This window comes from Ostrea edulis, chromosome 3 (genome assembly GCF_947568905.1).
Source record: "Ostrea edulis chromosome 3, xbOstEdul1.1, whole genome shotgun sequence".
NCBI lineage: Eukaryota > Metazoa > Mollusca > Bivalvia > Ostreida > Ostreidae > Ostrea > Ostrea edulis.
The window spans coordinates 60,429,993-60,457,697 of record NC_079166.1 but is presented as its reverse complement, the minus strand read 5'-3'; the positions used below and the strand labels follow the sequence as shown (position 1 = coordinate 60,457,697).

The window sequence follows — 27,705 nt, the reverse complement described above, 5'->3', positions numbered from 1 at the left end:
ATTTTAACTATTGATATAGAAAAAAATAACAAAGAGTGGGAAGGAGTCAATGGTAACAATCGGGAGATAAGGGGGACGCGAGAGGCCGGCCAAGATGAACGAGAAGGCCTCAAACGTTGCAAAGTTATTTTGTAGAAGAAAAGACACACTTATTGAAAAGGTACAGAAATTAGTTATGGGAAATCGGAAATATTTTTGTATATATAATGAATTACAGAATGATCAGACACATGATAATCGATTAATTTTAAGTAAATATTTGATTTATTGGAGAAATATCTAGTGAGTAAATATCATAGTTATATATAAGTTAATTCATCTTGTAGAGTAATGAGCATATGTACATGTACCGTCAACCGTACAGACTCCCAAGATTTGTTTAAAACTTTACATATCCTTCTTTTTTCCCTTCTTAATTTCTTTCCACTCAATGCTCATTTTTTCGTCCAGGTCAAACTGTTCAATCTTTCCTGAAGCTGTTTCTTCGTCATGAAGTTAAAGTCCTCCGACTTTTCTCGCTGTTTTTTGGAAATGATGATAGGATTAGGTCGTAGGCGTTAATCCAGGGAGTTGGTTGCCGATACATGTCCAGCATATGCATACAAATTTTCGTTGCATAGCTCTGTAATTTTCCTAATGCCCTCTTCCAGATGTTCTCCACACAGGTCATCTAATTTCTCGCTACATAGGATGCCATGATCTCTTATGATGGATCTTTATAACAAAATAAATATGTATTTTTAAAAATTACTTTTATAACTAGTTAATAGTTGATACAGACAAAAAATGGAATGAAATACTAGTGCATGTACCTGAACTCAGTAACTTCCTTCATTCCGTAGGCATAGCTGTAGTATTGATCAGACGATTCGGCAATACCCTGTCTCTTCACCATGTGTTCATGAATCTAAATATATATATATATAATTTATTCATTAATAGGCAAGAGACTTAAAAGTTGCCACAGGTGCAAAGGTCAACTTGGAGGTTAGAGGAACCTCAGGATCCAAGTTTTTTATATGGACAGGTATATGTTTTATTTCAACTTGAAATATTTTCATTTTTAATCCTTTTGTTTAATTTGTCTTCGGAACATCCAACGTATCTTTTTAATGGGGGGATGCGTGTGTTTTCTGATTGGATTATTTCTGTCATCGAATTAACATTTATGTTGTAGTGTGATACACCAGACAGTGCTCGAATTGAGCCAGAGACGAGTAACGCCGCAACGCAGACAAATGGGGACCTAAAAAATGCCGGAAATTTGGGGAGGGGGAGTCAGAGAAGTCAGTGAAGTGGATAGTGTGTGATGCCAATGGCAGCAAGAAATCATGCGAGTATTGGTGCCATTGTTATTGCCTTGGGTTTAAAGTCAAAACCCAAGTAGCACTATCCAGGCTACAATGGTTCTTCCCCTCCCATCGGTCAGAGGCGTGGAAGTGACCTGATCTATTCATATTTATGATCCCTTAACGAAGTCAGGTAGCATATTGCTTTTACTTTGTTTCTTATAATCATTTGTCTCCGGTACTTTTGTTTGTGGGTATTCTCGGAAACTACACAATATTGAAAATATTTTCATATGAATATGAAACCTCTTTAGATTATATAGTATATCATTTGTACATGGAAATAACTAATGTAATTTTCTATGAAAATGCATGCTCGTGCATTGGACGTTTGGAATACTAATTTTGAAATTAGTCTTATCTTTTTTGTCACCACTCTTTAGGGGGGGGGGGTGTTTAGAGACATCCGTAATAATCCCCGTTATCATAGCTAGTTGTTATTAAATGTCATGAGGGAAAGCTTGAATAGAAAAATGTGAAGTGATATAGAAATTTCTGTGTAATTCAAAAATAGAACGTTATTAAATATGCACCTTTGCCATTCTATTTGCGTTCCTACATGCCCGAATCCAATCTTCATCGTCTGGCATTGTGGGCTTCTAGTGCAAAATCGCCTCCCTCTCCCTTGCAGTCATTGCCAGACAAACTGTAAGACTCATGTCTTTGCAACATGCGCAACAACTCATTTGTACCTCAAGACCACATCCCTAAAAAGTCTCCATATAGAATAGCATACTCAGTTTATAAAAAAGTGGGGCAAACTGTACTTTGCTGGTGTTTATTGTCTCCGTATTGTTCCTATTTATACCAGCCCTGAAAACATGGAGTGACAGGCAGTACGCGAAGACAGCCTCTGATAAAAATACAAACATGTGTTGCCTCCTAGGTACCCAATTAAAGTACCCCTTAGCTGATGGCATCTCTTACTGAAGGTGGGCATCCTCAATGTAGTGTCGCAGAAGCTCACACGCCATGTTATACATAAAGATCTGGATAATCTGCCAGCTCTTGTGGTGATCTATATGGATACATTTATATTATATATAATGCGCATATGTATGTTTACAATATCATTAAATACGTTTCAATTTAGACTGTGTACCATTTGCAGATTGACATGATAGCTGTGCTTTAGGGGAGGAAAATCCCAGCATTTTAGGAAGTCTAGAAAAAAATAAGATTTTAATAACAAATATATCTAAAATTATTAATTTTCACTTCACATAGTCAGTATGAGAGAGAGAGAGAGAGAGAGAGAGAGAGAGAGAGAGAGAGAGAGAGAGAGAGAGAGAGAGAGAGAGATACAGATACCTTCAAAGTCCCACATCCCAAAGAAGCTTAAACAAAGCCTTAACCATGTTGATTTTGCAGTGTCCTAATCCTGTATTTAAAATACGGTATTTTTTTTCGTTACAAGAAATTTTAAAATAATTTTATTTTATTGCAACGAAAGACATACCGGGTACGAGCAATAGGTCCTGATATTTCCTGCAATTGACAGGATCCCATTGGTGTCCAATTTTCTATAAGTGGTCCAGAAGGTGTTCAGAGGACAGAGATTCTTTACAACATTTTGGACAACTGTGGATATTCTCCAAAACTCGATTTCCGAGAGAAAATGGGAGGGCCCACAATTGTCCAAACTCTGTCGCAATTGTTGACAGTGTCTTTCAGAATTTCATCAAATACCTGTTTTGATACAACATAACAAAATCAGCTTTATAATATAGATAAATGAAACATCTCATGGTAATACTAATTAAACTTCAAGGTATTTTACTTTTTCCACGGATTCATAAGAGCATGGATTCTCCATAATAGGTTCCCCCATGGTTACTGTGGGTTTCACATCTGGATGAAAACTCTGTACAGAAGTGTACCTGAAAAATTATATGTGCGAAAATAAGTTATCGTAGCTTATGAACACGTATTATTACACATTACAAGAATTAAATCATTGTATATTACCCCCCCCCAACGATTTTTCTGACTCGAACAAATATTCATCCAGTAGCATCTTTATGAGATTGTCAACAAATTTCTCCCTTAAAATTTGATTAATAAATTCAAGATTTATTTCCCCAAATCTTTGATATACATGTAATAGATTAAAAAAAAAAAAAATTAAAGTGTCCATGAAGTCAAAATATAAGTTAGTCTGAACTGATGTATCTTTATTAATAAAATACAGAGTCGAAAATCTTACGCTTCTAAGTGCCTTTATAAGCGAGATATCCACGGTTAAAATTGCCGATTTTCGCACCTCCTCAAAACCAATCAGCGGCACTTCCGGTTTTACTATATATAGCGATTGGGGTATGTGACGTCACAACACATCAGTTTCAAAATGGCCAACGTAAGACATAGAGATAGCAGATCGTCAACTTCTTCCGACATCGGACTTCACATGTCGTTTGAAGTCTCATCTTGTGACGATAGCGACGGAGAAGACCTGCAGGACATTGTTCCTTACCAGTTTGAACCTGAGGCTTCTGAATCGAATGAAAGCGAGCAAGATTCCTCGCTTGGGGGAAGCGACGAAGATCAGCCGAGACTGGACAACACCGATTGGTATATTGAAATTAACTCCTTACAATTTTTTCTACTCCAAAACTTTATTAGTTTTCAAAAAGTGGTACATTCTAAATAAACGAATATAAAAATTCGTTTCTTTATCTGTTTTTAACTGCTTAAATCATTTTAACGATAGAACATTCTATCTAGGGTATACAGTATATATCTAATGGACAAGCGGATAGTCGTGTATCCAAGCCGTATATTTTCTAATATAGATTGTTTATTGGCTTCAGATTTGTGAGTTACGTCCATAACAACAGTAACAAAAATACTAAATACCGTTAATAATAGAATCTTGTAAATAAAGATAAATATTTAGACTTGCATAGACACGGAATTTGTGTATAACTATATGATTTGTAGGTGTACTTGTGGATACTGTGTACTAATGCCTACACAGAGGGAGAGCATCTGCTGTTGTGAAATTGACAGAGTCAACAGCAAAAAGGATTCATCCGACCGAAAGCTTTCCTGCATCACTCAGCATCCTGGATTCTCATTGGTGTGCCTAGATGTGTATGTGCTTGAGACAGCCTACTATCAGTACCGCTCCCAGTATGGAGAATTACAGACCAGCATTGAAGAGTAAGAACTTTTACTGTATTTCATTTTATAATCATCCTATCTTTACTTCATTTTAAATAGTCAGGAAACAAAGGTGTACATGAACACATTCATAAGTGTTTATACAAATAAGTGGTTTTCTAATGTATACAAACTTTCACAGAAGGAACAGATATACATCATATCGACAACTTGTGCGCTGGTGCTGGGGCTACCTTGGGAAAAATGTCAGAGTCCCCTTACCATCTTGCGCTATTCAAAAGATAAGAGCTGCATTTCCATCTGAGGACTATGAGGGTTTCAGGGACCCACAATAATGCAGGTATGTGCAAGAAATGCATTTTCATTTTAAATTCAGCCCTAGTTCTCTACTTACAATTTGATACAGCTGAAAAATCAAAATCTAAGTCCTTGAAATTACTCAATTTGGGGGGTCTCCGTGGCCGAGTGGTTAAAGCATCACATTCAAAATCACACAGCCTCTGGTCGGCGCGAGTTCGAATCCTGCTCGCGCCGGTAAGTGAGAAAGTTTCCCAGTTTACTTACGGAAGGTCGGTGGTCTCTTCAATAAAACCTGGGCGTCACCAGATAACCGAAATATTGTTGAGTGTGGCGGAAAATAGCAAAAAACAAAACAAACTAAATTTTGTAGTAATCATTATTCGAGAAAAAACAATAACATTCACAGTACATGTGATTGGGATATGAAAAGCTAATTACACCTACTGTTATTAATCATCATTATGCTACTAAAATATTGACAAACTGAAAAAAGAAACCTGTTCACTGTAAAGTTATGAAAAGGAAAGTATCGGCTACAAAAATAAATTTGAATCATGGAACGGGATGTGGACCCTGCTTTCATGTTCCCATTAAAGAGTCAAGGGATAGGGTAAGAAGGGACAGGAGTTTATATACAAGCAAAGTCTCTACAAAATGTCACTAGAGTAAAATACACAATATGCTAACTTATCAATTTACAATAACTAAACACTGTATATATACTAGGAAAGTTTACAACTAATCTATCTATAGCAATATATACAATGTCATTTCCTATCAAGTCCAACTAGTTACTACAGGTCGAAACTGTCACACACTTGTCTCCTTCCTACAAAACCGTGACTTGAAATTACACACTGCCTCTTCTTTTTCAGGGTGCATGAATGCGCTGCACAGAGGAGGTGGTTTCACTGATGGCAGGCAGGCAATGGGTTCCAGCATTGTCGCAGTAGCTGATTTTAGGGTTTCCTTCATCAGTGTTGATGTGTATTCTGAAATGTTAAAGGAAATCAGAAACATACATATTTAAAGTTCTTTTGCTTTTGATGTTATTTTTTTTATTGTACTGTACAATACTGTTATATATCAATAAACAATTGTTAGTCATGATTTCATTTCTACTTGTCTTGATAAGGCTAAAAAATGTATGTTGGTTTCCACTTTATTGTCCAACCCTAAAAATGGATTCATCGGATTATCCATGACAGTATATTGGGACGCACTACCTACCTGAACTTTCAAAAATCCTAATTTACCTTACCAACATAAATTTTGTATTAAGTCTACGTTCATGCTTTTGCATCTCGCTGTGCGTAAGAGTTGCACAAAGGGAAAGAACTATTGGGCAACTCGGAAATTGCATATTACTAGCACCGGCTGAAGTTGACTGAATTTCAATGCACGAAGGTTCTTCGATCTTCAATCTCTGGGGCATAAGAATAATTCAACATATAATAAAAACCAACAACCTACCTACCTACCGTTAAAAATGTTGAGGTGAAAGTGGAAACCAACATATATATATTTTGGCATAAGTGACCATAAGAAACTGATTATGTGATAGGTACCGTATGTAGGCTCCACTGTAACCTTCCGAACACTATAGTCGCCCTGCTTAAAATTTGGGAAACTTATCTTGTACTGCAGGTCACCATCTCTAGTAGTAGCTTGTGACCTGGATGCATTCTCGTTGTAGTGAATGGCAGCCATCATTAGCCTATAATATAATGTATATTTTTGGTAGTAAAAATCTAATCATAATTTTTATGATTTACCAGGTACAAAATAATATAGCGGGGAAGGGGGGGGGGTCATTTCTTGTTTGAAATAATATTATGGATATTTGTTATTATGCATGCTTACCTACAATACATGCCATGGTATGAAAATGAAACCATCTTTGGGGCAAAATGGTTGATGGTGCTGTGGAACGCCTCAATCTGGGAAGTCTGGAAGAGGGGGGGGGGAGCTTCGGGATGTCCTTCTTCATCTGTTTGGAGAGTATCAGATCTGACATCTTCTCACTGGCTTTTGATCCTATCCAGAAAGAAGAAAACAAATTATTTTAAAAGCTAAAAACTTGTTTACTCAGTTGTAATATTACAAAGTGAATAGGTAGCTTTGCATCAATCCATAGAATATCTTTGTATTCTTTATCAATTGGAAGTATAAATCAAATGAGTAGAATATTTTACCTGCTTTCAACCACTTCTTCTTCTGCTCATTGCCTTCAAGGGTGCTGTGGGCACATGTTGGAAATAAAGTGTTGTGGCCGGTGTGGACATTGTGGATGTGGTTTTCGACTGACTCCCATTTGGCCCACATCACCTCTCTATTCCCATCTGGTGTGGAGGCCGCAACCCAGTACATGTGGTTGGTCAGACTCTTGCACCACTTGACCAGCTCTGCACAGTCCTTAAGCTTGGATGCTGCAACAATTTTCTTCTTAAGGCCTGAAATATTTTAATTAAAATGTGAAAAGATGTCTTGAATTTTTTATATAAATGAACAAACAATAAAGCAGAGAATTTTAATTCCAACTAAACCCCATTGAAAAAAACAACAACAACAACTTCAGTTGCTATTTCAAATGTAGTTTGTTATCATACTTATGTCCTTTCTGTGTAATTTATTATTCCTAAGGGTTGTTTAAAATTGTTTTATACGTTATTAGGGCAATTATATCATTAATTATATCATTGCAGTAGGCGCTATATATTAATAATAATAAATATGCATTTTAATTCTGACACTATGCATATTTTATTCACATGTATGTGCACATCGTAAAGCACTTTAGAGAACTAAATAAATGATGATAGGGCGCTATACAAATCTTTTGATTACAATTATAATCTTTATCTCCAACACAGGACAATTGAACAATACAAGTAAAACTGAATAAGTGAAAAACAATGCCAAAATCAAATCAAATTCAATATGTTCCCAAACTTTGTTTGGGGAACATAATTAAATCAATTTCATTATCATAATGATAACTGTGGTATACCTTTAGCTACATGTCAGACATCATAATAATGCACAGTGTTGGGCAAGTTCTCTCTGATCCATTTCTGGATTTGGGGATGTCTGTCTGTGACGATGGTCCCAACTTGTAACTCGTGGACTTGTAGCCATTGAATAGCCCGTTCCAGTCCCTTTTTTTCCATGCCATTGCTGTTCTTCACTTCATTGTTCTGTAAATCAAGATCAACTTTATGAATCAAATAACAATAAAAGAAGTGTGTTAAATTTGTAATAAGTACATTTTAACAAACTATTAAGAACTGAACTGCACAAAATATATGATACATAAACTTGAATTATAGGAATGTGATGCACTATTTCACTCTTACTTGAACTAGCTTTATGTCTCATACTATTTCCTTTTCAAGAGGACAGCTCACCGAAGCTTGTTTTTGCTTTAAAAATCAACACTGTAAAACTGTATGAGAATGAAATATGTCATTTATTTTAGACAACAAATGACGAAGATAAAGGTTCATACAAAGAAGGGGGGAAATCAGCGATCCACGAACACTGTCATAATCTTGCACAATATATCAAACCATCATTTCTGATTTCCCCCATATAGATAATTTCACAAATAAATATGGTACTGACCAGTTCAAACAGGGGAAAATCAGTAGATACATACAATGTAATTACATAGGATTTCAACACATCTGTCCTGATTTTCCCCATACATGATTATCACAAATAACAAACAATGACTAGTTAAAATACAGACCTTGGAAACTTGTTCCAAAGTGTACAACAAGCAAAAAGATGGCGAACAAAAAGGGCCAAAGATATGATTAACAAATCATATTCAGAGCCATCCAAGGTGAGCTGTCTTGTAAATTGTGCAACAAATTCAAACATTTATATATATAAGTTGTGAAAAACCTAACTACAATTCAACCATAACGGAGGTAATTAATGGATATTTCGGTTGGACCCTGTTGGTGAGTCAGCACGCAAATATGCCTAAAACAGGTACTTTAAAGTGGGAAGGGAAATGGATTGGGTTTTTTTCCACAGCAGTTAAACACTGACCTGCATGGTGACCCCATTGTTGCAGCAGTTAAACACTGACCTGCATGGTAACCCCCGTTGTTGCAGCAGTTAAACACTGACCTGCATAATGACCTTATAATTGCGACACTTAAACATTGACGTGCATGGTAAACCCCATTTTTTGGGAAGTAGGACACTGGCATTTTTGGCAAAAGTTATATATGGTGAAAAATGGGCCTGCATAGAAAGATACCGGGTACAGCCAATGAGTGAAATAAGCCAACAACTTGATGCAGCAGTCAAACACTGACCTGCATAAAATATTTGAACTTCACCAACGAATGAGCTGATTCAGGAGAGGTGAAGTGATCAAAGAGAAAGTGTAGGTATGCGAATATAGCGTTTCAAGGCATTAGAGTTCCAGCGACCTAATTGTTGGATATAATTCTCCGAATACCCTTTTTGTGCTGCATATGTTGCTGCCCCAATGCGAAAACTGTGACCTTTGTATAGTGCAGGATTGAGACCCACATACTTAATGATGTTTGAAAGTTCTTTGGAAACATAATTGTACGTAATCGGAGAACCATCTCTATATTGAAAAAGTGGACCAGATGTATGACTGAATGCGACAGATAACGGTGTAATGTTTTGACTGGGCAATGGTCCAGTGTGGGGGAGCCCTCTACACAAATTGTGACAGGCTTCTTCATTTTTTTGGGTTTTGAAATAGCGCAATACTAATTGCACTCTAGAGGGAGTTGAGCCATTGTATTGAAACTCTACATCTTGAAGGTGAATGACTTTATCTGATGTAATGCCTTGTTTTACTGTGACCTCACCAAGTCTAAGGAAAGCATGAAAACAAATAGAGAAAAGGGCTTCTAACATGATACGATAATCCAAAACAGAAATGGTGTGGGGTATAGCCTTGATAATCTGAAGCAAGATATCTCTGGTAATTGGCAGGCGTGAATCCACTGTGGGAGACAACCTGTGACAACCCCTTAGTATCTTTTTCACAATAAACATCTGTGTAGGGTCCGGTAATGCAAGTATCTTGTGTACATAGCCTATGAAATGTATGCAGGAGTTGCCATGATCGCCGGTACGCTAATTGAGTTGATAATGCCAAGGATGCAGATAAAAGTGTCCGTGCCCCATGTGCTAAATGTGTAGAAGAGAGTGTGGAATGGGTATCTGACATTCCTCCAGATACGGTGCTAGCTGCCGAGCTGCCTGGAATTGAAAACGAGATAGCTTGTCTGCAATTACATTCAATTTTCCCCTAATATGTTTGGCTTTGAAGTGAATATTGTTGTAAAGGCAAGCAAGCACAAGCCTCCTGATAAGTCTCATGATAGTTTTGTCTTTGCTAGATTGTTTGTTAATGATTTGTACTATTGCCATGTTGTCAGTTAGAAAAAGAATCCTTCTATTTTGTAAATGTCCTCCCCATATTTCTAAAGCCAAGACAATGGGAAAGAGTTCCTTAATTGCAATCTGGAAATGATCAAGTTCTTTCGACCAACACTGCCGCAAAGCCAATTGACCCTGACGCATTCGTGTACAGACTTATGTAATCAGAGGAGTCCCATTGTTGAGGGAGGAAAACTGATTTTCCATTGAAGTGCGAGATGAACTGGAACCACATACTTAGGTCAGCACGTGCCTCTTTGGTGAGATAAACAAAATGGAAGGGCTTTGAGATGTTGCAAGTTAAATCGATAAGGCGTCGCAAGAAAGCCCTACCTGGCACTATCACTGTACAAGCAAAATTTAACAGGCCTATAAGGGATTGTAATTCACATAGGTGTACCTTCTTCCGATGACAGAAATCACTGAGCTTGCTGCTAATTTTTATAATTTTCTCCTGGGGCAACCTACACTCCATGGCGAGAGAATCAACTTCGATGCCATATATAATTAACTGTGTTGTAGGGGCAACAGTTTTGGCCATATTGATAGGTATATTAACCTGGTTACACAAAAAAAGGAACCGTGATAAGTCCTCCCGACATTTTTCGACACTGGATGAAATGAAAAAGAAATCATCAAGGATATGGGATATCCCCGATGCATGATATTTGTTGAGCATGATCCAAACCAGAGCCTGACTTAACTCCTCAAATATTTTGCATGAGCTACTGGCTCCCATGGGGAGGCAGCGGTCATAATAGTATTTACTTTTCCAGGTAAACCCAAGATGATAGTCTGATGGATGTATGGGCACTATGCGGAAAGCATCCTTAATGTCAGATTTTGCCATAAAAGCCCCCCGCCCAAAATATTGTAGTAGTGAAATAACTTTGTCTATCGTATCATATTGAACTTCGGAATTTTCACGAGGAATGTATGTATTAACTGACTGACCTTCGGGGAATGATAAGTCATGAATGACTCTATATTTACCTACTTCTGATTTGGGAACAATGCCTAATGGTGATGTAACAAAATTTGTTAAAGGTGGATATCAAAGGGGCCTGCTATTCGTTGTGCTTGTATTCCTTTCAATATGTACTCATTAATGGCCTCCACATGGTCCCTAGTTGACTTATGATTCTGTGGTGAAGATCCCAAGGGTGCGCCTACACAACCTAACCTAAACCCTCTACAAAATCCCTCAACTAAGTATTGTGATTTATTTGAATCATAACCTAGTAGCTCCTTACGTAGTATTGCTGGTTTTACTGGGGTTGGAAGAGGTACGGGATGGTTGGTGTGGCTGGGGCTTGGGTTTAGCAAAACACTTTGTTCTGGGATGTCTATTGCCACATTCCTGACACACATGGACATATTTACATGGGGAGACTGAACATTTATCACCCCGGTTGTAGGCGAAACACACCTTTTGGGGACGAAAATTAGACTTCTTAGCATATGGGGGATGGGACTTATCTGAGAATTTTGGTCCCATGACAGCAACCCGCAACCTCAGTTCCGGTACTGGCTGCTGCCATGGAAGTAAGGAGGATTCTCTTAACTTGCGAAAAGTTTCATCATATCCCCGCCATGCCTCGTCAACATGCAATCTGCTAATCTCCCTGATGTATGCACAGTATTTTAGGAGATTGCATGCCTCCGCTGGATATCTCTGAAGGTATATGGACATAAATGTTATAAAAGCATCAATCCACTGGTTGATGGAGAGCGGAGACTTTTGTTTTTGGCTCTGCTCTACATCAATTTTCCCTGCCTTTATGGTGATTGAAAGGGGATCATCTGTATAATTGGGCAGTAGTGTTCTGAGGTCAATAAATTCATTGGCCCAGATTTTGCACTTGGTTTTCATAGGGACTGTAGCCCCTAAGGGTATGTTATCACTGATTGTAATGGGTGTGGGATTGCGTGCCGACTCACCCTGAAATACTGCATCAAGGATGGTGGTGACATTGTCACTCGAAATGGCTTGGTTGGAAGTGGTGGGTATGTCCTCGCAAGTCCCATCTATTTGGTGCCGTGAATTGGGAGACGTCTGTTCTGGGGGAACGTTTGCATTTTGGGCCCGTGCCTGCTCCTGGACGATGTGTCTTGCCAGTTTTTCATAGTCTATGGTGGGTGTCAACTCTGCAGGCTCTTGTTCCACAGACGGGTTGTGTGTACTGTGACGACTGGACTTCTTTGGAGCGGGCCGGGGTGAAGCTGGTCGCTTCCTTGAAGTGGCTTTGCCCTTTGGCATGTTTGCTAAAACATAATTAACCACAGTAAATCTGGGCATCAAGGAAAAAGGGGCAAGTCAACTTCCAACAAACTTGATGAGTGAGAAAGTTGGCAAACTAATACTACTGTAAACACCAAACAGTATACCACATGACATCCAGTATAGATATAAACAGTTCGCCTGTATAATAAAATGGACTTGTACATCGCAACAAGGGCTATTGTTCATGATAACTGAATTTGACTGAAATTCAATAGCCCAAAGAACACCTCTAGGCACAATAATATATAGATAATATAACTTGATAGAAAGAAACTAAATGCCAAATCTGGAGGCTGTTTTTAGTTATCAAAGAATATAAATATAGTACCATAAGTAGGTGCCAGGGAAATATGTAGTAATAGTAGCGTCATACCGCTAACCTTTCCCTAATTTTAAATCATACTCATGTTAATTGATAACAATGGAATATCATACTAAAATGCCTCTCAGTGTAATAGACATTGCATTTTATGTATCTCTATAGCACAGGCCTTGCACTCTACCCTGCTGCTACTTTAAAATATAGACAGATATATAGTTTATATCTATATAACTCTGCAACCACACACTAAATGTTTCCGTGCAATAATGACACATTATACTGAATGCTTCGTGGTAATTATGTAAACATTATACTGAATGTTTCTGGGTAAGTATGTAAACATTATACTGAATGTTTCCTTGCAATAATGAAACATTATACTGAATGCTTCCTGGTAATTATGTAAACATTATACTGAATGCTTCTTGGTAATTATGTAAACATTATACTGAATGTTTCCTTGCAATAATGAAACATTATACTGAATGCTTCTTGGTAATTATGTAAACATTATACTGAATGTTTCCTTGCAATAATGAAACATTATACTGAATGCTTCCTGGTAATTATGTAAACCTTATACTGAATGCTTTTTGTTAATTCTGAAAACATTATACTGAATGGTTCCTTGCAATAATGAAACATTATAGTGAATGCCTCTTGGTAATATGTAAACATTATACTGAATGTTCCTAATAATAATGAAACAGTATACCGACTGCTTCTTTGTAAAATGTAAATAAACATTATACCCAATGTTTCTTTGAAGATATTGAAGAATGCTTTTTTAAAGTGTTTCAAACACCAATAACACCCATGGCCTACATAGGCAAGGCCTAAAATAACTCAAGTTTGCATTTAATTTTTGATGTGTTTATACTGGCCTGAGATCTTTGGCGTTAATAATTATGGCGTTGCGTATACTCCGCAGAAACTTCCTTATGGGCTGATCATTGGCTTGAGTACATAGCAGGTGTACTCCATCTGGGCCGATGTGTGACAGGGACTCCCAGAATCCACGGTGTGGCCAAAACACAATCCCTTGTACGTCCGATAACTTTTCTTTCAGCAAGTGGTTCACTGACTGTACCATCTCGTTAAACCGTGGACAGGACGCATATGGCAGCCGACGCAACAACTGGCCAACGATAACTTTTTTTACGCCAACTCCGTCGCGCAGATAACAAGCCAGCGAAAAAATGTCCTCTGAGATTTTCCCTGGTTCGCTACGGGGCGATATGTCATTTTCACCGACCTGCATGAAACATATATCGGGGGTTGTGTCAAAGTGCAGAATTTTTGCATTGAAACGAATATGTCTAAGACATAAACCTCCCTTTCTCCGTAATGAAACTTGGAATTTTTCGTTGTCCAAACGTAAGTTCATTATGTTGTGGCGTTGCAAATAAACATCCAAACGGCGCACATATGAATGTCCTATCACCATCGCCTTGCACGTTTGATCCGCCATCGTCACTGACGCGACGCGTCTGCTGAGCGAGTGCACAAAGTTACTGTACCAATGATTCAACCCACGAGGATGTTAACATGTACTAGTTAACAAAACAAAACTGCAAGTCACTTACACTTAGTGCAAATCTCCAATGCACAAACTATAAAAAATTACTGGATTTCTCAAATTTCAACAGCTTTCTACAAGTCCAAACAATCAAAACTTTCTAACAGAAGTAGACACGTGATCTATACACAAGTTTCCATTGGTTCAGATACAAACTGTGCTAATGTTGAATAGGGGTTCCCGACGGGGTTTAATGTTCAGAGGTACAATACGGGTTACCCGGTACTAACTAATATAAATAATATAAGGAAAAAGTTTCGCCATAAATGTTATTATATACATAATAGATATTGTATGTCGATGACAATGCCTTCCTCTAAGTCAATGGTGCTGTATGAGCCATACTTGGCAGAGTGGCCAGGAGAATCAGCTCGACCATCCCCACCAATGACAAGAGGCTGTCCCTTCTGCTGACATCGTCTAACATACTCCATCTGTTGGCTGTTCCATACACGGGCAATGGAAGGGAACAAAATGGAGGAGTGATGGGTGGCGAAGGTTCTCCGTGAAATGGTGGCAACCCCCATACACTGCAGGACACGTAAAACCTTTGCTGCCAGGGCTCCAGAAAACAGGATGCTGGCAGACAGGGCAAGGTTCCCAGCTGGTATGGTTCCAATGGATGGCTGACTGCACCACTGCCAGGAGTATCCACAAAACATACACTCCGTAACAATCCGGACCATGGTCCCAACTACCTGCTGCACATCTGCTCTGGCAAACCGATGGCACATCTTGCAGCAGTTGAACAGATCAAGTAGCTGAGATTCGCTCACAATGAACTTCCTTTCTTCTAAAGGGTTGTGTGGTACTTCACCCCTAAGATAAATAAAACACACGAGATATTCAATAATTTCATAGATATTCCATTCAAACCAATTTCTAGCTTCGTTTTCTAAAATTATATGTATATTAATTAATAAACTTAGAATATTTTAGAATATCAAATACTCTCATTGAAAATTTGAATTTGAAAGAATTAGACTAAACGTGTTCATGAGGAGAGGATATTGACCACAAAATTTAAAGCAAAAATTTAACTACCAAAACTTTGCCCTAAATGTAATGGTAATTGCCCTGTCTCTATCAATAAATAACTAAACTCACTCCATATCAAGCCGTGATTCATCTGAACTGGAGCCTGATGGTTCATACATGGAGGCAGCTTCACTGTCACAAGGAGTAGCCATAGATTGGTCACTACTAGAGGAGTCATGTGTCAAAGCAGGTTTTTGTGCTGATTGCGAGTCTGGGATATCATCTCTCCCATTAAACTGCACTCCGATACTCCTCATTCTTGGTTGTAGCTCTGCTTGAACACCTTGATAAAAGACAGAGAGAATGAGTTTACTGTCTGTGACCTACACATTCTGTAACATTTTAATTGGTTTATAATCATAGATTTGCATGCATCTTTTAATTAAACAATCACCTCTTATTAATCATATTCATATTTTTGTTAATGTACTGTATTATATTTGACAATATATTTATGAAAATTGCTGTTAAAAATTTAAACATAAAGATCCAGTTTAATAACTGGAAAACAAACTCTATCAAAACAGAAACATACCTTTCTCTTTCAAATTTGCAGATACTTGCACTCTGACACTTCTTGCACGAGGGCCTGTTGTCTGGCATGGTGAGGTTTTTTTTTCTTCATGTTGATTCTGATAAAAGAAAATATATTTCATGAGACGAGTGATAAGGCAGATGAATTACAATGTCTAATTATCAACACACGCAAATAAACCTTAGTAAATACACCTCAACACAAACATCTTGCTTTGTCTGGGTTGTGTATTCATGGTGTCGAGATTGTAAGATCCCGAACCCGATCATAAATGCACACAATACCTAATCGAGTAATGGTACCAAATGTACATGAACTGATATGGGAAATATCAATTTAGTAAATAGTAGTGTTGTTCATTAAATCATATAGAGATCAACACATACTCATTTTAAAATACTGACTTTAACCCCTCTCCCCATCCCTTTAGTTATTACTTACACATGTAGCTGGATCTGGACCAGATGGACCCAGAGTGTCTGCGGCTACCATCATACATCCTGTATCCATGCCCTCATTTTCTCTTTCCTCAGTGGCTTGATCAGGACCAAGTAAATCAGCTAGAACCTAAAATATACAATACAAATGTTAGGAATCAATAGTAAATATACCATTAATTAGCCAAAGGAATATTACATGTATATATACTGAACATTTGCCAGAATGTACTTCATATTCCTAATTTTCCCACGATGTGTTGCAAGTCTAACTCTAATTATGGTTTTCAATTGTAATCATAATGTATATACTGCTTTAATGCTATATAGCAAAAAGGATGCCCCCAGTTTCTATTGGCCTGTATTTCAAGATTAATCATGGTAAAGATTCTCTTGTAATGATATCTTTGATAGTTTGAAAATTGTATCAGTAAAGACAAACCCTGTTTCTTTCCCGTTTGGCTACAACCGAGCGCTCTGGGGTTGGGGACGACAAGAATGCCTCGTAGAGGTTGTCCCGTTTTCTTTTGGGGTAGATGGACGGTACCGATCCTGCACACAAACGTCTCTTGACCGTCATACCAAACTCCCTCATCAAGGAATACTGGGGTTCAAAGCAATCGGGGTTGAAATGTGCGGAACAAATCACGGTGTAATTGGACGGACCACTCCATTCAGCACGTGTAAGTTTTACGAAACGAGTCCACGCAGCACGCTGTCGATCTTCCTTCGGGAAAACGTGCACGGAAACACTGTCTGATGGTCTATTGTTGCAGCCTGCAACAACACACATACGTCCAGATACTTTAGCAGTCATTCTTCCACGATTACCTCCACGATATAAACAAACTCAGATTGCGCCAAACATGTGTTGTGACGTCACGTCCGGAATACCAGCAACAGCCTCGTTATAGATGTCGTAAAGGTGTGCATTCGAGCGAAGATCACTTTTTGACCTATATCTCGCTTACTAAACAGAAAATCAACGTAATTTTTCGACATATCGTTTTTATTTATTAAACTGCGTCAAAAAACATACACTTGTATTTTGACTTCATAGATACTTTAAGCAAAATGAAAAAATGTTAAAATCAGGGAAAACAGAATATGCATCATGAATTATACCTGTATTGCGTGAAAATGCGCTGGTTCTTCTCCATTTTATTCAAAATTCCTCCAACTTCATCTTTGGTGATGGTTGGGGTCCACCATTTGGCAGGAGGAAAATGCTCCTCTTTCTGATAGTTCATATCTTCATCGGCCACTATATGGACAACCGTTGTTACTACGCTGCATTTGGACTTATAGTCGCTTGGACATGCCATTTTCTCTCAATAACCTATATAACCATGTATAAAATATTGCTTCAGGTCCATCAATAAACTTGCGCCCATTTTTGCGTTATTTAGTGAAAGTTATGTAAACTGGTTCTCCTAATGCCACTATTAATTTGGACTAGTTTATTGAAATTCAACTAATATCAGTAACGTTGAGCGCAACTTGTCAAACCTGATTATTGTCGATGAAAGTGACAATGTCTCCATGTAAAGGTGCGTGTAGGGGTTTGGTTCTTTTCAAATAATTTATCACAGTTGTGTAAGAACCAGAAGGATAACCTAAAATAAGATTTAACATATTTTAATTATCACCTTTACAAAAATGACATGTTTGCTCTTTTTTCTTAATTTTTTATCCGCCACACTCAACAAATTTTCAGTTATCTGGTGGCGCCCACTTTTTTCTTATTAAAACTAATGTTGTATGCTGTATTTTTAATCAGAATTATGTGTATACTTGTAAGTATATGATGCATATTTTTAATAGTGGTGTAAATGTATTTTGGATATCGTTACCTGAATTAATTTCAACTCTACTCTTACTACCAGTAAGGAAGTACGTTAAAACATTTTGGATAAAAGCATGGGGTGCAACATATCTTCTATTGCCAAGGCAATATACTGCATCCACAGTTTTGACTACTTCAAGCTCTCTATCAAGACTCCCGTTACGTACGCCTTCCAAGAAGGACAAGAGAACTCTGTTTCTTTGTGTGATCTATTCTAGTGATATACATTATTTTTAGTTATTTTTATGAGAAAGAAGAGAAAATGTATGTGTTCACAAACAATATGATTTAAATATATTACTAAATTTCATTAACTAACCAGAAAGTACAAAGTCTTCGATAAATTTTTCATCATTGCAAGGAATGGAGCATTTGTTTGCATCTCTGCTAAGGTATGAAGAGATCTTTGACCCAATGTACCTCAAGATCCGCATCATCTCATTCTCATTGAACTTGTTGTTTTCTATTGCCTCCACGATGTCATTACAAGATATACCTGTGCATCTATTCCCAAATTGAAATTAATTATCTTAAATGTTTTTATGCTGCTGATATGCGTCCACAATTCAATGAATGTAATATACAAAAAGTTGCAAATTTATCGTAATTGAAATTTTTTCGTACCGTTTGTTTTCTGTTTTTTAATGGGCATGATTTTTTTTCCAGCATAATGTGCGCAACCCTCGCAGATATAAAGGGCTCTCTCCGATAATGCTCCCTCATTTACCAAGCTGGTAACAACAGCTTTCTTAACCTTTTTCCCGTCTCTTCTACAAACATCGTTGCTTCCTTGGAAGTCACTGCAAAATTCTTGGTGTCTTTCGCAAATGCACACTAATTTTCGTTTGGATGGCATTTTACTGTTAAAATATGATACATAATTGAATTGAAGACCAGGGAAAGATGAAACGCACCTTGACTTAAGAAAACTGACGTTTAGAAACCGAACCTTATTTCCACTTTTTCAGGGGGTAGATACATGCCTTCTAGAACGCTAAATAATATATGCTTATACACTTACATATTGATAAATACATGTATATATTTAGTATTTAATGACGTATATTATTCATATAATTCATGTATATCTCTCAACGTTATATAGGACTGTCGGCTACCAAGATGTATTTCTCAATCAATAAACAATATGGGTATACTATGCAAGGTGAAGATAACGAACAGTGATCAATCTCATAACTCCTACAATCAATACAAAATAGATAGTTGGGCAAACACGGACCCCTGGACACACCAGAGGCGGGATCAGGTGCCTAGGAAGGGTAAGCATCCCCTGTTGACCGGTCACACCCGTCGTGAGCCCCATATCCTGATCAGGTAAACGGTTAGAACACCTATTTCAATCTAAAATAAACATCTTTAATATATTCATACAGATGCAAGTACGAAATATGTATGCATTTTTGCTTTTCAAAGTTATTTTCCTAACGTCCTTCCGTACTTTCTTAATTTGTCCAAAGATGAAAAGTTTCAGCAGATATCATTGGTCACTGCAGCACATGATCTTTACTTCCTTTGCACATATGAAATATGAGGTGGGATGAATATTTTTCAGGTACATTTTGTCGTTTTATACCATTTTTAAGCCCGATAACACTGAAAATGTAGATATCAAAACAAAGGTACCCACGATTTGCATTGGAAACCAGCCTCCTTCTCTCTTACGCACCAACGTTGAAATGAAATTCCTTGGCTGTGACCTCAATTTAGAGAGGCGATTCGCGCCACGTTGGTTATATTTTTGGGGGATTTGCCATTATTTTCAATCAAAACACCTGTTTATGGTAATGTTTATTGCCTCGCTAAAGAGGAATAATCGCGTTTTAGCGAGAACATCTTGTTACAGGGGAAGTGTTCCCAACCTGTTAAAATAGATCCTCAGTAGCCCTTGCTTGTCGTAGGAGGTCATTGAATGAGGGCGGTTCTTCGGATGCGACTGCAAAAAACGAGGTCCCGTGTCACAGCAGGTATGGCACAATAAAGATCCCTCCCTGCCCAATAGGCCGTAAGCGCTGATCATAGGTCTAAATTTTGCAACCCTTGTAATGATGACGTCTCCACATGAATGAAAAATTCTCGAGCGGGATGTTAAACAATACTCAATCAACCAATACCTGTAACAGCACATGGTTTATGGCTGTTTTAAACTCTTAATACAATTATCGATAAATATTTTGCATTACAACTACATTCGCTGGAGCTTGTTCCATATGGAGGAGTTCACTGCAAACTTTTCTCCAAATCGACTAATTTACGTTACTTATGCAAGATGAAGATAATGAACAGTGATTTACGTTACTATGCCGCTAAATGTACATATTTGCTTGAGTGTAAACAAAGGTGCAAAATTGTTTTTGAAAAATGGTACGCAGCACAGGTGTGTGATCAGCTGAGCACGTCTTCTGAAAATGGCGAGGTGAAGATCGATCTAGGACTCATCCAGATGAAGCCACTCGGAGGAAATGGCTGACAAAGCTCTACGATTACATGCGAGCAAAACCCGAAATCGACAGAGATAAAATTCAGAGAAGTAGGAATATAATCCATATTGAGATTTGGTTGTAAAGTAACTCAGAAATCGTGTAAAACATTTCATTGTCTGAATTTTTGCATTAAACATTTGGCTCCAGCTTTTTGGCACTCTAGTTTTCCTTTTAGCTCCTACAAGTTTATTGTTATTTCGAATTTCCAAATTTCGGCTTGAGCATCACTGAAGACACATTACTGGCATTTGTCGAAATGCGCATCTGGTGCATCAAAATCGGTACCCTATAAGTTTTACATTAAAAGAGTTAAACGTAAAAATGCCCCACCCCGCCAATTCTTTACTTAGTTTAAATAATCGTGAATTATATTTTCGATGTGACTATGAAATAGTGAAATAAGATTCGCGTAAATTTAATATACTGTTTTAGATTCTGATTCACGGAAAGAACCTGATATACACTGGTTTTGACGATGGGTTGCTCAGTTTACCTTTTAAAGAAACATAGGGCTCACGACGGGTGTGACCAGCTGTTAGGGGATACTTACTCCTCCTAGGCACCTGATCCCACCTCTGGTGTATCCAGGGGACTTTATTTTGCATTCAGTGTAGGAGTTAATGAGATTGATCATTGTTTGTTATCTTCAACTTTCATTCAATCAATCATCACCCAATCTTCCTAAGATGATGAGGGCTGTGCGATTTCTCTTTCTCTATGGTACTGCCTACTTCGTTCTGCTTATGAACATTTGTATATACTATCTAGGTACCCCTTGATAAATGGCATTCCATGTAATGATCGATGATAAAATAAATATGTTGGGTAAACAGTTACCAATATTTAATTGCTTCAATCTCTAAATGCATGAAGACTAACTTTAAAACACGCCAACATGTACACTGCACAGTTACATTAACTATATAGACTCAAACAATTGTTATATGTACTTGTCACACTCATTCTGAAATATCAAATTCACATTTGCTGCGCCCCCCCCCCCCCCCCCCTAAGTCCGCCATTTTATAATTTTCAACAAAAGTATTTCTGTAAATCTCGCAAAATGCATACATTTACCGTGGGGAAGGGGGTCAATATATACACATAATGCATGCAATTAATGAAAATGTAATTAGTAAGATATTATGCATTCAACATGGCGGATTGATGTAGCATTCAATCTGTTTGGGTTTTTTCTCAATTAAGGTGGAAGTTCATATAAAGATAGAATAAAAGGTGAAGATAACGAATAGTGATCAATCTCATAACTCCTATAAGCAATACAAAATAGAGAGTTGGGCAAACACGGACCCCTGGTTATACCAGAGGTGGGATCAGGTGCCTAGGAGTAGTAATTATCCCCTGTCGACCGGTCACACCCTATATCTTAGTCAGGTAAACGGAGTTATCCGTAGTCAAAATCAGTGTGCCAAGAACAGCCAAACAATCGGCATGAAACACGTCAGACAGCATTTGACCCAATGAACATCTTAACTTCTCTGCAGAGTTCATTGCAGCTCTAGTCGATTGATTGATTGAATACTGTTTAACGTCCCTTTCAAGGCTTTTTACACTCATATGGAGATGTCACCATCACCTTCACTTTGACTTTCTTCGTTGTTGTCGGTGAAACAGTTTCTCCCAAACATATCGATTTTGTTTCTGATAGTTTGTCGATCAAAACCTTTGTTGATTTCATCATCACTGCCATCATCGCTTACATCACCGTCGGATACATCTAACCTAGGATTGTATTTCTATAATCTTGTAGGCCTATGGGAGAAATACTTATCGTCTAAGTGTCCTAGATCCTGTAAAGTGAAAAGTATGGATATCAAATTAGTATTGGTGTTAAAAGACAGCAATAGGGTCATATTCTTTATTTAATGGGTGGGTGTAAATACAAAATTAATGTTTGTAGTGGTTAAAGTATATTGCCTTTTTAAATCAATTTTGAATATCTATTTATCTTTCATCGATACCAAAATATACTAGTATAGGGAGAATCGATTTATTCTTTTAGTCTGCCTACCTTTCTGACAATTAATTTATGTTATTGTGATTTCATAGTTTTAGCTACATGTATAATACATTTTTCAAAAATCAGTTGTTCTTTAGGCAAAATTATATATTTAGAAGTACATGTAAAGTATTGAAAAAGTAGTATTTGGAAATAATATATAATATGCATTATTAGGATTTTTAAAATGCAAGCGCCTTTAACTTCAACAAAGTTACAGTTCATTTAAAATCAATTAAAAACAAATCACTGCTTGAACGTTATTTAAAGAATAATTAATTCGATATCTAAAGCAACACCTTATAAATAATCATTCCTATGAAAATACTTTAATGTTTATATTAACTTTGAAAATAAAAGATAATAATGTTGAAGAAAAAAATGAATTTGCAATTTAAAAAAAGAAGAAAAGAAAACGCGCAATTTTGAAGAAAAAAATGTTTCCCATCGGAATTGAACCGGGATCTTCGTGTCAGAAATTGAGAACGTTCCCATTTGACCATTTCGACGTTACATAACCTCGTAATAAAATTAATACAGTATTGTCAGAAAAAAAAAGAATCTTTGGATAAACATTTTGTTTACTGTTGTCAAGTGCCTCTATTAAGTTCATAATCAATAGTTCTTTAAATATATCCGTTTATTAGGAGAATGTTTACCCATTATTATACTTATTCTACGACTATTATCATTAAATAACAGTGCCGACATCGTTGGTTAGTGTTGTCGTCTGTTTCCATCAGATCACAATATTATCGTAAGCAATATACCTAGTAAGTCTTACATATTTTAATATATAGACATACATGTAGTTTTGTGAACAATATTTCTTTAATGGGAGTAAGCTTATTTTGATTATGTACAAGAATATATAGGCCCTATGTAGATCCATACAGGCATAAACGTACACTGTGTTTTACGGGGACAATGTAACACAATTTAAATCTTAAACTACATGTCATTAAAAAATTAATGCGCTACCTGTAGATCCATGGGATGCCAGTAGTGGTATTATCTCTGTTGAAAACTCTTTTTAGCGGTCTCGTTTTTTCCCCCCGGCAATTATCGTCTGTACAACAACGTTACTTTTTTGATCGATTGTGACGTTTTTCCATGAACGTCACGAAGGTCCCTTTTCGCTTGACGCAACTATATATATGATTAGGCCATCATTAAAAATATTTTTGTTTGATGTACTCCGACCCACATTTTTCAATTCGGTTAGGTAGGTCGGAATTTTTTTTTTTTATTTTTTTTTTTTGAAAATCAGATTTACCAATTTTCTTATGTTTTCATTAAACACATAACGCTGCCAGACAGAATAGAGTTTAGAACAATCATTTTGTACACATTGTATATAATACACGTAAATCTTCCAATGTCTCCTTAAATTTACTCGGGACGTTTTGCATTCGACACTGATGAGGACGTCTACAGTTGTTAATAAATATATAAATTATTTAACGCCCATTTTTATTACCACTGGTCGATTCATAATAGCAATCACTTTAATGTGATCCATGAATATCCAAGTGAATTGCCCGATGACAGCAATTTACAATAAGTTTTAATGTTACCCAATATAATTTTAAAGCCGATTTCCCCGCACCGTTCAAATTGTTGTGACGATCGTGTTCCATTCGTGTGTTTCAGTTTAAGAGAAAAGTAAAAGTGCTGTTCACCTATTAAATCGTCATAACATTTAAATAATTCCATATCAAAATAATATCCGTGCCTGTTCAGAAATATAGACCAACATAAACGCCGACTCGTGGTCCGCCATAATTTTGGTGCGCTATCCCACGTGATTTTTTTATTTAAATAACATTGACTTTCAAACTCTTGTACATAAATACGATCAGGCCTCGACGGGGGAGTTCGTAGCTCCTTCTTCCATCTTGTTGGTAGATAATGTGGTAATTTGGAGCTGTGATGCGGTATATTTGATCGTTCACATAGAAAAGTGTTTAAAAAGTTCCCGGATTAACAAATGGTCATTATCAAAAAGAAAGTAGAACCGAAAGAAGCCCTAAGGACATTTTGATAACAAGAAATCTGTAAAACAATTAGTCCAAATAAAAAAAATAGCATCAAGTTTAATACTAATTCGAAGAATGTTTATTTTCCAGGGAGGAAATAAAAAAAAATTAAAATTTCCAAGTACGGAAAAAATGATCGGGTCGGGGCAAATTTCACGGGTCGGTCGGAGTACATCAAACAAATCAATTTTTAATTTAAGCCTATAGATATGCCAATTTTCTACGGATGTCAGGTACATTTATATTGAAGTTGGGCTTGTAAAGACTACAAATATTTTAGACAAGTTCAAGTTCAGTTTACTCGGAGTTTATAAAAGTATTGGTACATAAGGTACAAAAGAAACATGTGTTTATCAATGTGGTGTAAATTTATCAAGAGACTACAACTCAACTAGTGTTTATCGTTTCGTTTAGTTTTCTCTAAGTTTTTATTACGATTTGCATTTAGTATACTTATTTATTTATTTTACATTACATGTACGTATACATTGGATGGAAGGTGACGATAACGAACAGTGATCAATCTCATAACTCCTATAAGCAATACAAAATAGAAAGTTGGGCAAACACGGACCCCGGAATACACCAGTGGTCGGATCAGATGCCTAGGAGGAGTAAGCATTCCCTGTCGACTGGTCACACCCGCCGTGAGCCCTATATCCTGATCAGGTAAACGGAGTTATCTGTAGACAAAATCAGTGTGCCAAGAACAGCCTAACAATCGGTATGAAACACGTGAGACAGCATATGACCCAATGATAGGTTGTATTGATGAACTAGATCGTTATAATGGCCATAGAATTTGCGAAATGCTGACTTCAATCGAGACTGTTGAAATCCCTGTACCATCAACTTGCTTGTCAGTAGCTTGCCTCGATTTAAAAAAACCTGACCATACGCAGAACAAGCTCTTGCGTATCGAATCCGTTGAGAGACATAAACACCATATGTAGGTGATAATGGAATATTGCTACATAAATATGGGAAGTTGACGATGGAGAAGCTGAAATCATCCCGTTTGTCATACAGTTGAGTTGTCAAATATGTATAATCTATCAAGTAAGGGCAGTCTATATCTGCAATGCTTTAGATCCATTCAATATCTTTGAGTTGTTACTGTTCATTCAATAGATTGGAGAGGTTAGCTCATTATATGATGTTACAGAGGTTAATCCAGGAATTTTTGAAAGGGGGGTTCTTTCGTGAAAGATGAAGATAACGAAAAGTAATCAATCTCATAATTCATATAACCAATACAAAATAGATAGTTGGGCATACACGGACCCCAGGATACACCAGAGTCTTTATATTCCACCTTACACTTTTTGTAACTTAACTTTGTCCCCCTATGATTATGGTAATCACAAGGGTTAGAAAGATCTCACTGAGATCTATTTACAAAAGTTTGAAATTCCCACTAGAACCCCTAACCCCAGTAGATGGCAAATACCAAAAGTGTACAATGTAACTTAACCTATTTGATATACCATTTGAAAGGGGTTAGGGACCAAACGCATAGGGTTGGGATGGTAGCAATATTGTCTATCTACCCCTCCCCCTAACACCCTGCAAGGAAAACGTGGACAGGTTTCGAACTTTCGGTAAATATTGTCTTATCCAGGGGTATATCTGAATCTTCATTTTTCCCGGTCCACCTCTATTTTACCAAGTCCAGCTACACTAAAATGCTTAAAAACCGGGGGTTTCGATGATTTTTGGAGAGGCGTTGCATTTTACCCTGAGATACGTGGTACATGTACATTTGTAGCAACGTAAAAAAGTTTTTGAATTTTACTCCTGAAAATGTTTAAAGTTGGGGCTGTGGTTACATATACATGTATTTAGGAATATTGGATTAAGTTACATTTTACATTTTTGAGCCCATCATAACTTTCTTATTACTTGAAATATTTTTGAAAACTTTATAGCCATGAACTCCATTTTTAAGGGTTTTTCAGCGCCCACAAATTTGAATTTCTAGGACGTCGTTTTTTGAAAAATAAAAAAGTGTAAAATGTAACTTAACTATTATATCATAAATGTATATCGATAAATATAAACTAAGCAGAAGTGCAGTTTTTAATGGGATTGTTTTCTGGAAGATTCTTTGCTTTAACAATAATAGAGAAATGATCACTTCCACACAAAGCATCATGTACAGACCAGTTCAAATCCAAAAGTAAATAGGGATAAACTATACTAATATCAATAGAAGAATATGAACCATTGCCTGGATAAAGATACGTGTTAGAACCGTCGTTTAAAATACAGAGATTGTGGTGAGATATTGCATCTTCCGGGTTTTTTATTTACCTTTATCTGTTATTTTGTCACTATTTTGGCGTTGAAATCGCACATAAGTAAGAAAGTGGCTAGAAGTTGTTGTATTAAATATATAAGTTCCCGAGATTGTAGTTAATAGTTTGGAGGAATATGTACAGAACAAAGGGTAATTGTTTTAACAAGAGAAAGACAAATTGCTACTGCTTGAATATTTGTTTTCAAATTAATTTGGCTATGAATGTAGTTGTTATGGACTGCTATTGACGAACCACCAGATGCTCTGTCTGTTTGAGCGTAATGGTTTTACATAGTATGTTTTTTATATATTTATCTTATCTGTATCCGCGGGTAGGTTATGGATTCCCTTATAGAATATCACAGTGCACTTTATGCATTTACTTCTCTGAACTACCAATATATGACGTCATAATGGCAAATGACGTCAAATCACTGCAACCTTGACCTGTTATGACGGGGAGCGTGTCGAAAACTTTAGACCTTATTTCAAACTGCCTATAAGAACACTATTGCAAAATTCACGTGTCTGAATTGTATTTTAATATCTTATATGTCCGGATATTTTAAAATAGTTTGTTTAAATACCCTTGAT

At 36.9% G+C, this 27,705-nt stretch overlaps 3 protein-coding genes across 6 annotated transcripts; 1 reads left to right on the top strand and 2 right to left on the bottom strand.

Moving 5' to 3' along the window:
* Positions 1 to 3,595: 3,595 nt before the first annotated feature.
* On the top strand, positions 3,596 to 4,882 carry LOC130052690 (P2X purinoceptor 7-like). The gene is made up of 3 exons (XM_056158405.1): positions 3,596 to 3,920; positions 4,290 to 4,511; positions 4,654 to 4,882. Exons 1-3 carry the CDS (start codon positions 3,697 to 3,699, stop codon positions 4,805 to 4,807), a joined length of 600 nt encoding a protein of 199 aa, XP_056014380.1. The 5' UTR covers positions 3,596 to 3,696; the 3' UTR covers positions 4,808 to 4,882.
* A 3,340-nt stretch (positions 4,883 to 8,222) lies between these two features.
* On the bottom strand, positions 8,223 to 14,504 carry LOC130052689 (uncharacterized). Of its 3 annotated transcripts, none has more exons than XR_008801070.1 (2): positions 8,913 to 12,510; positions 8,223 to 8,871 (listed from the first exon to the last, which is right to left on the bottom strand). XR_008801070.1 is itself a non-coding variant. In XM_056158402.1 (2 exons), exon 2 carries the CDS (start codon positions 12,469 to 12,471, stop codon positions 11,461 to 11,463), a length of 1,011 nt encoding a protein of 336 aa, XP_056014377.1. In that variant the 5' UTR covers positions 12,472 to 12,476; positions 14,404 to 14,504; the 3' UTR covers positions 8,223 to 11,460. The 3 variants fall into 3 exon arrangements, 2 of the variants coding, with proteins under 2 accessions (XP_056014377.1, XP_056014378.1); XM_056158402.1 differs by adding an exon at positions 14,404 to 14,504 and having other exon boundaries at positions 8,223 to 12,476; XM_056158403.1 differs by adding an exon at positions 13,702 to 13,835 and having other exon boundaries at positions 8,223 to 12,476.
* Positions 8,223 to 16,504, bottom strand: LOC125647123 (uncharacterized). Of its 2 annotated transcripts, XR_008801071.1 has the most exons (5): positions 16,411 to 16,504; positions 15,970 to 16,066; positions 15,504 to 15,717; positions 12,153 to 15,215; positions 8,223 to 10,031 (listed from the first exon to the last, which is right to left on the bottom strand). XR_008801071.1 is itself a non-coding variant. In XM_056158404.1 (4 exons), the coding sequence occupies exons 1-4, from the start codon at positions 16,477 to 16,479 to the stop codon at positions 14,669 to 14,671; spliced, it is 927 nt and encodes a 308-aa protein (XP_056014379.1). In that variant the 5' UTR covers positions 16,480 to 16,504; the 3' UTR covers positions 8,223 to 14,668. The 2 variants fall into 2 exon arrangements, 1 of the variants encoding a protein (XP_056014379.1); XM_056158404.1 differs by having other exon boundaries at positions 8,223 to 15,215.
* Positions 16,505 to 27,705: the final 11,201 nt, after the last annotated feature.

What these genes read in the sequence shown, in the direction of transcription:
- LOC130052690 (XM_056158405.1), top strand. Translation starts at nt 3,697, where the DNA reads ATGGCCAACGTAAGACATAGAGATAGCAGATCGTCAACTTCTTCCGAC. An exon ending in AGACTGGACAACACCGATTG is followed by an intron (nt 3,921 to 4,289) that starts GTATATTGAAAT and finishes TATGATTTGTAG; the next exon opens with GTGTACTTGTGGATACTGTG. An exon ending in TTACAGACCAGCATTGAAGA is followed by an intron (nt 4,512 to 4,653) that starts GTAAGAACTTTT and finishes AAACTTTCACAG; the next exon opens with AAGGAACAGATATACATCAT.
- LOC130052689 (XM_056158402.1), bottom strand. Translation starts at nt 12,471, where the DNA reads ATGCCAAAGGGCAAAGCCACTTCAAGGAAGCGACCAGCTTCACCCCGG.
- LOC125647123 (XM_056158404.1), bottom strand. Translation starts at nt 16,479, where the DNA reads ATGGATACAGGATGTATGATGGTAGCCGCAGACACTCTGGGTCCATCT. An exon ending in TGCAAATTTGAAAGAGAAAG is followed by an intron (nt 15,718 to 15,969) that starts GTATGTTTCTGT and finishes TCTTTTATCAAG; the next exon opens with GTGTTCAAGCAGAGCTACAA. An exon ending in GAATCACGGCTTGATATGGA is followed by an intron (nt 15,216 to 15,503) that starts GTGAGTTTAGTT and finishes TATTTATCTTAG; the next exon opens with GGGTGAAGTACCACACAACC.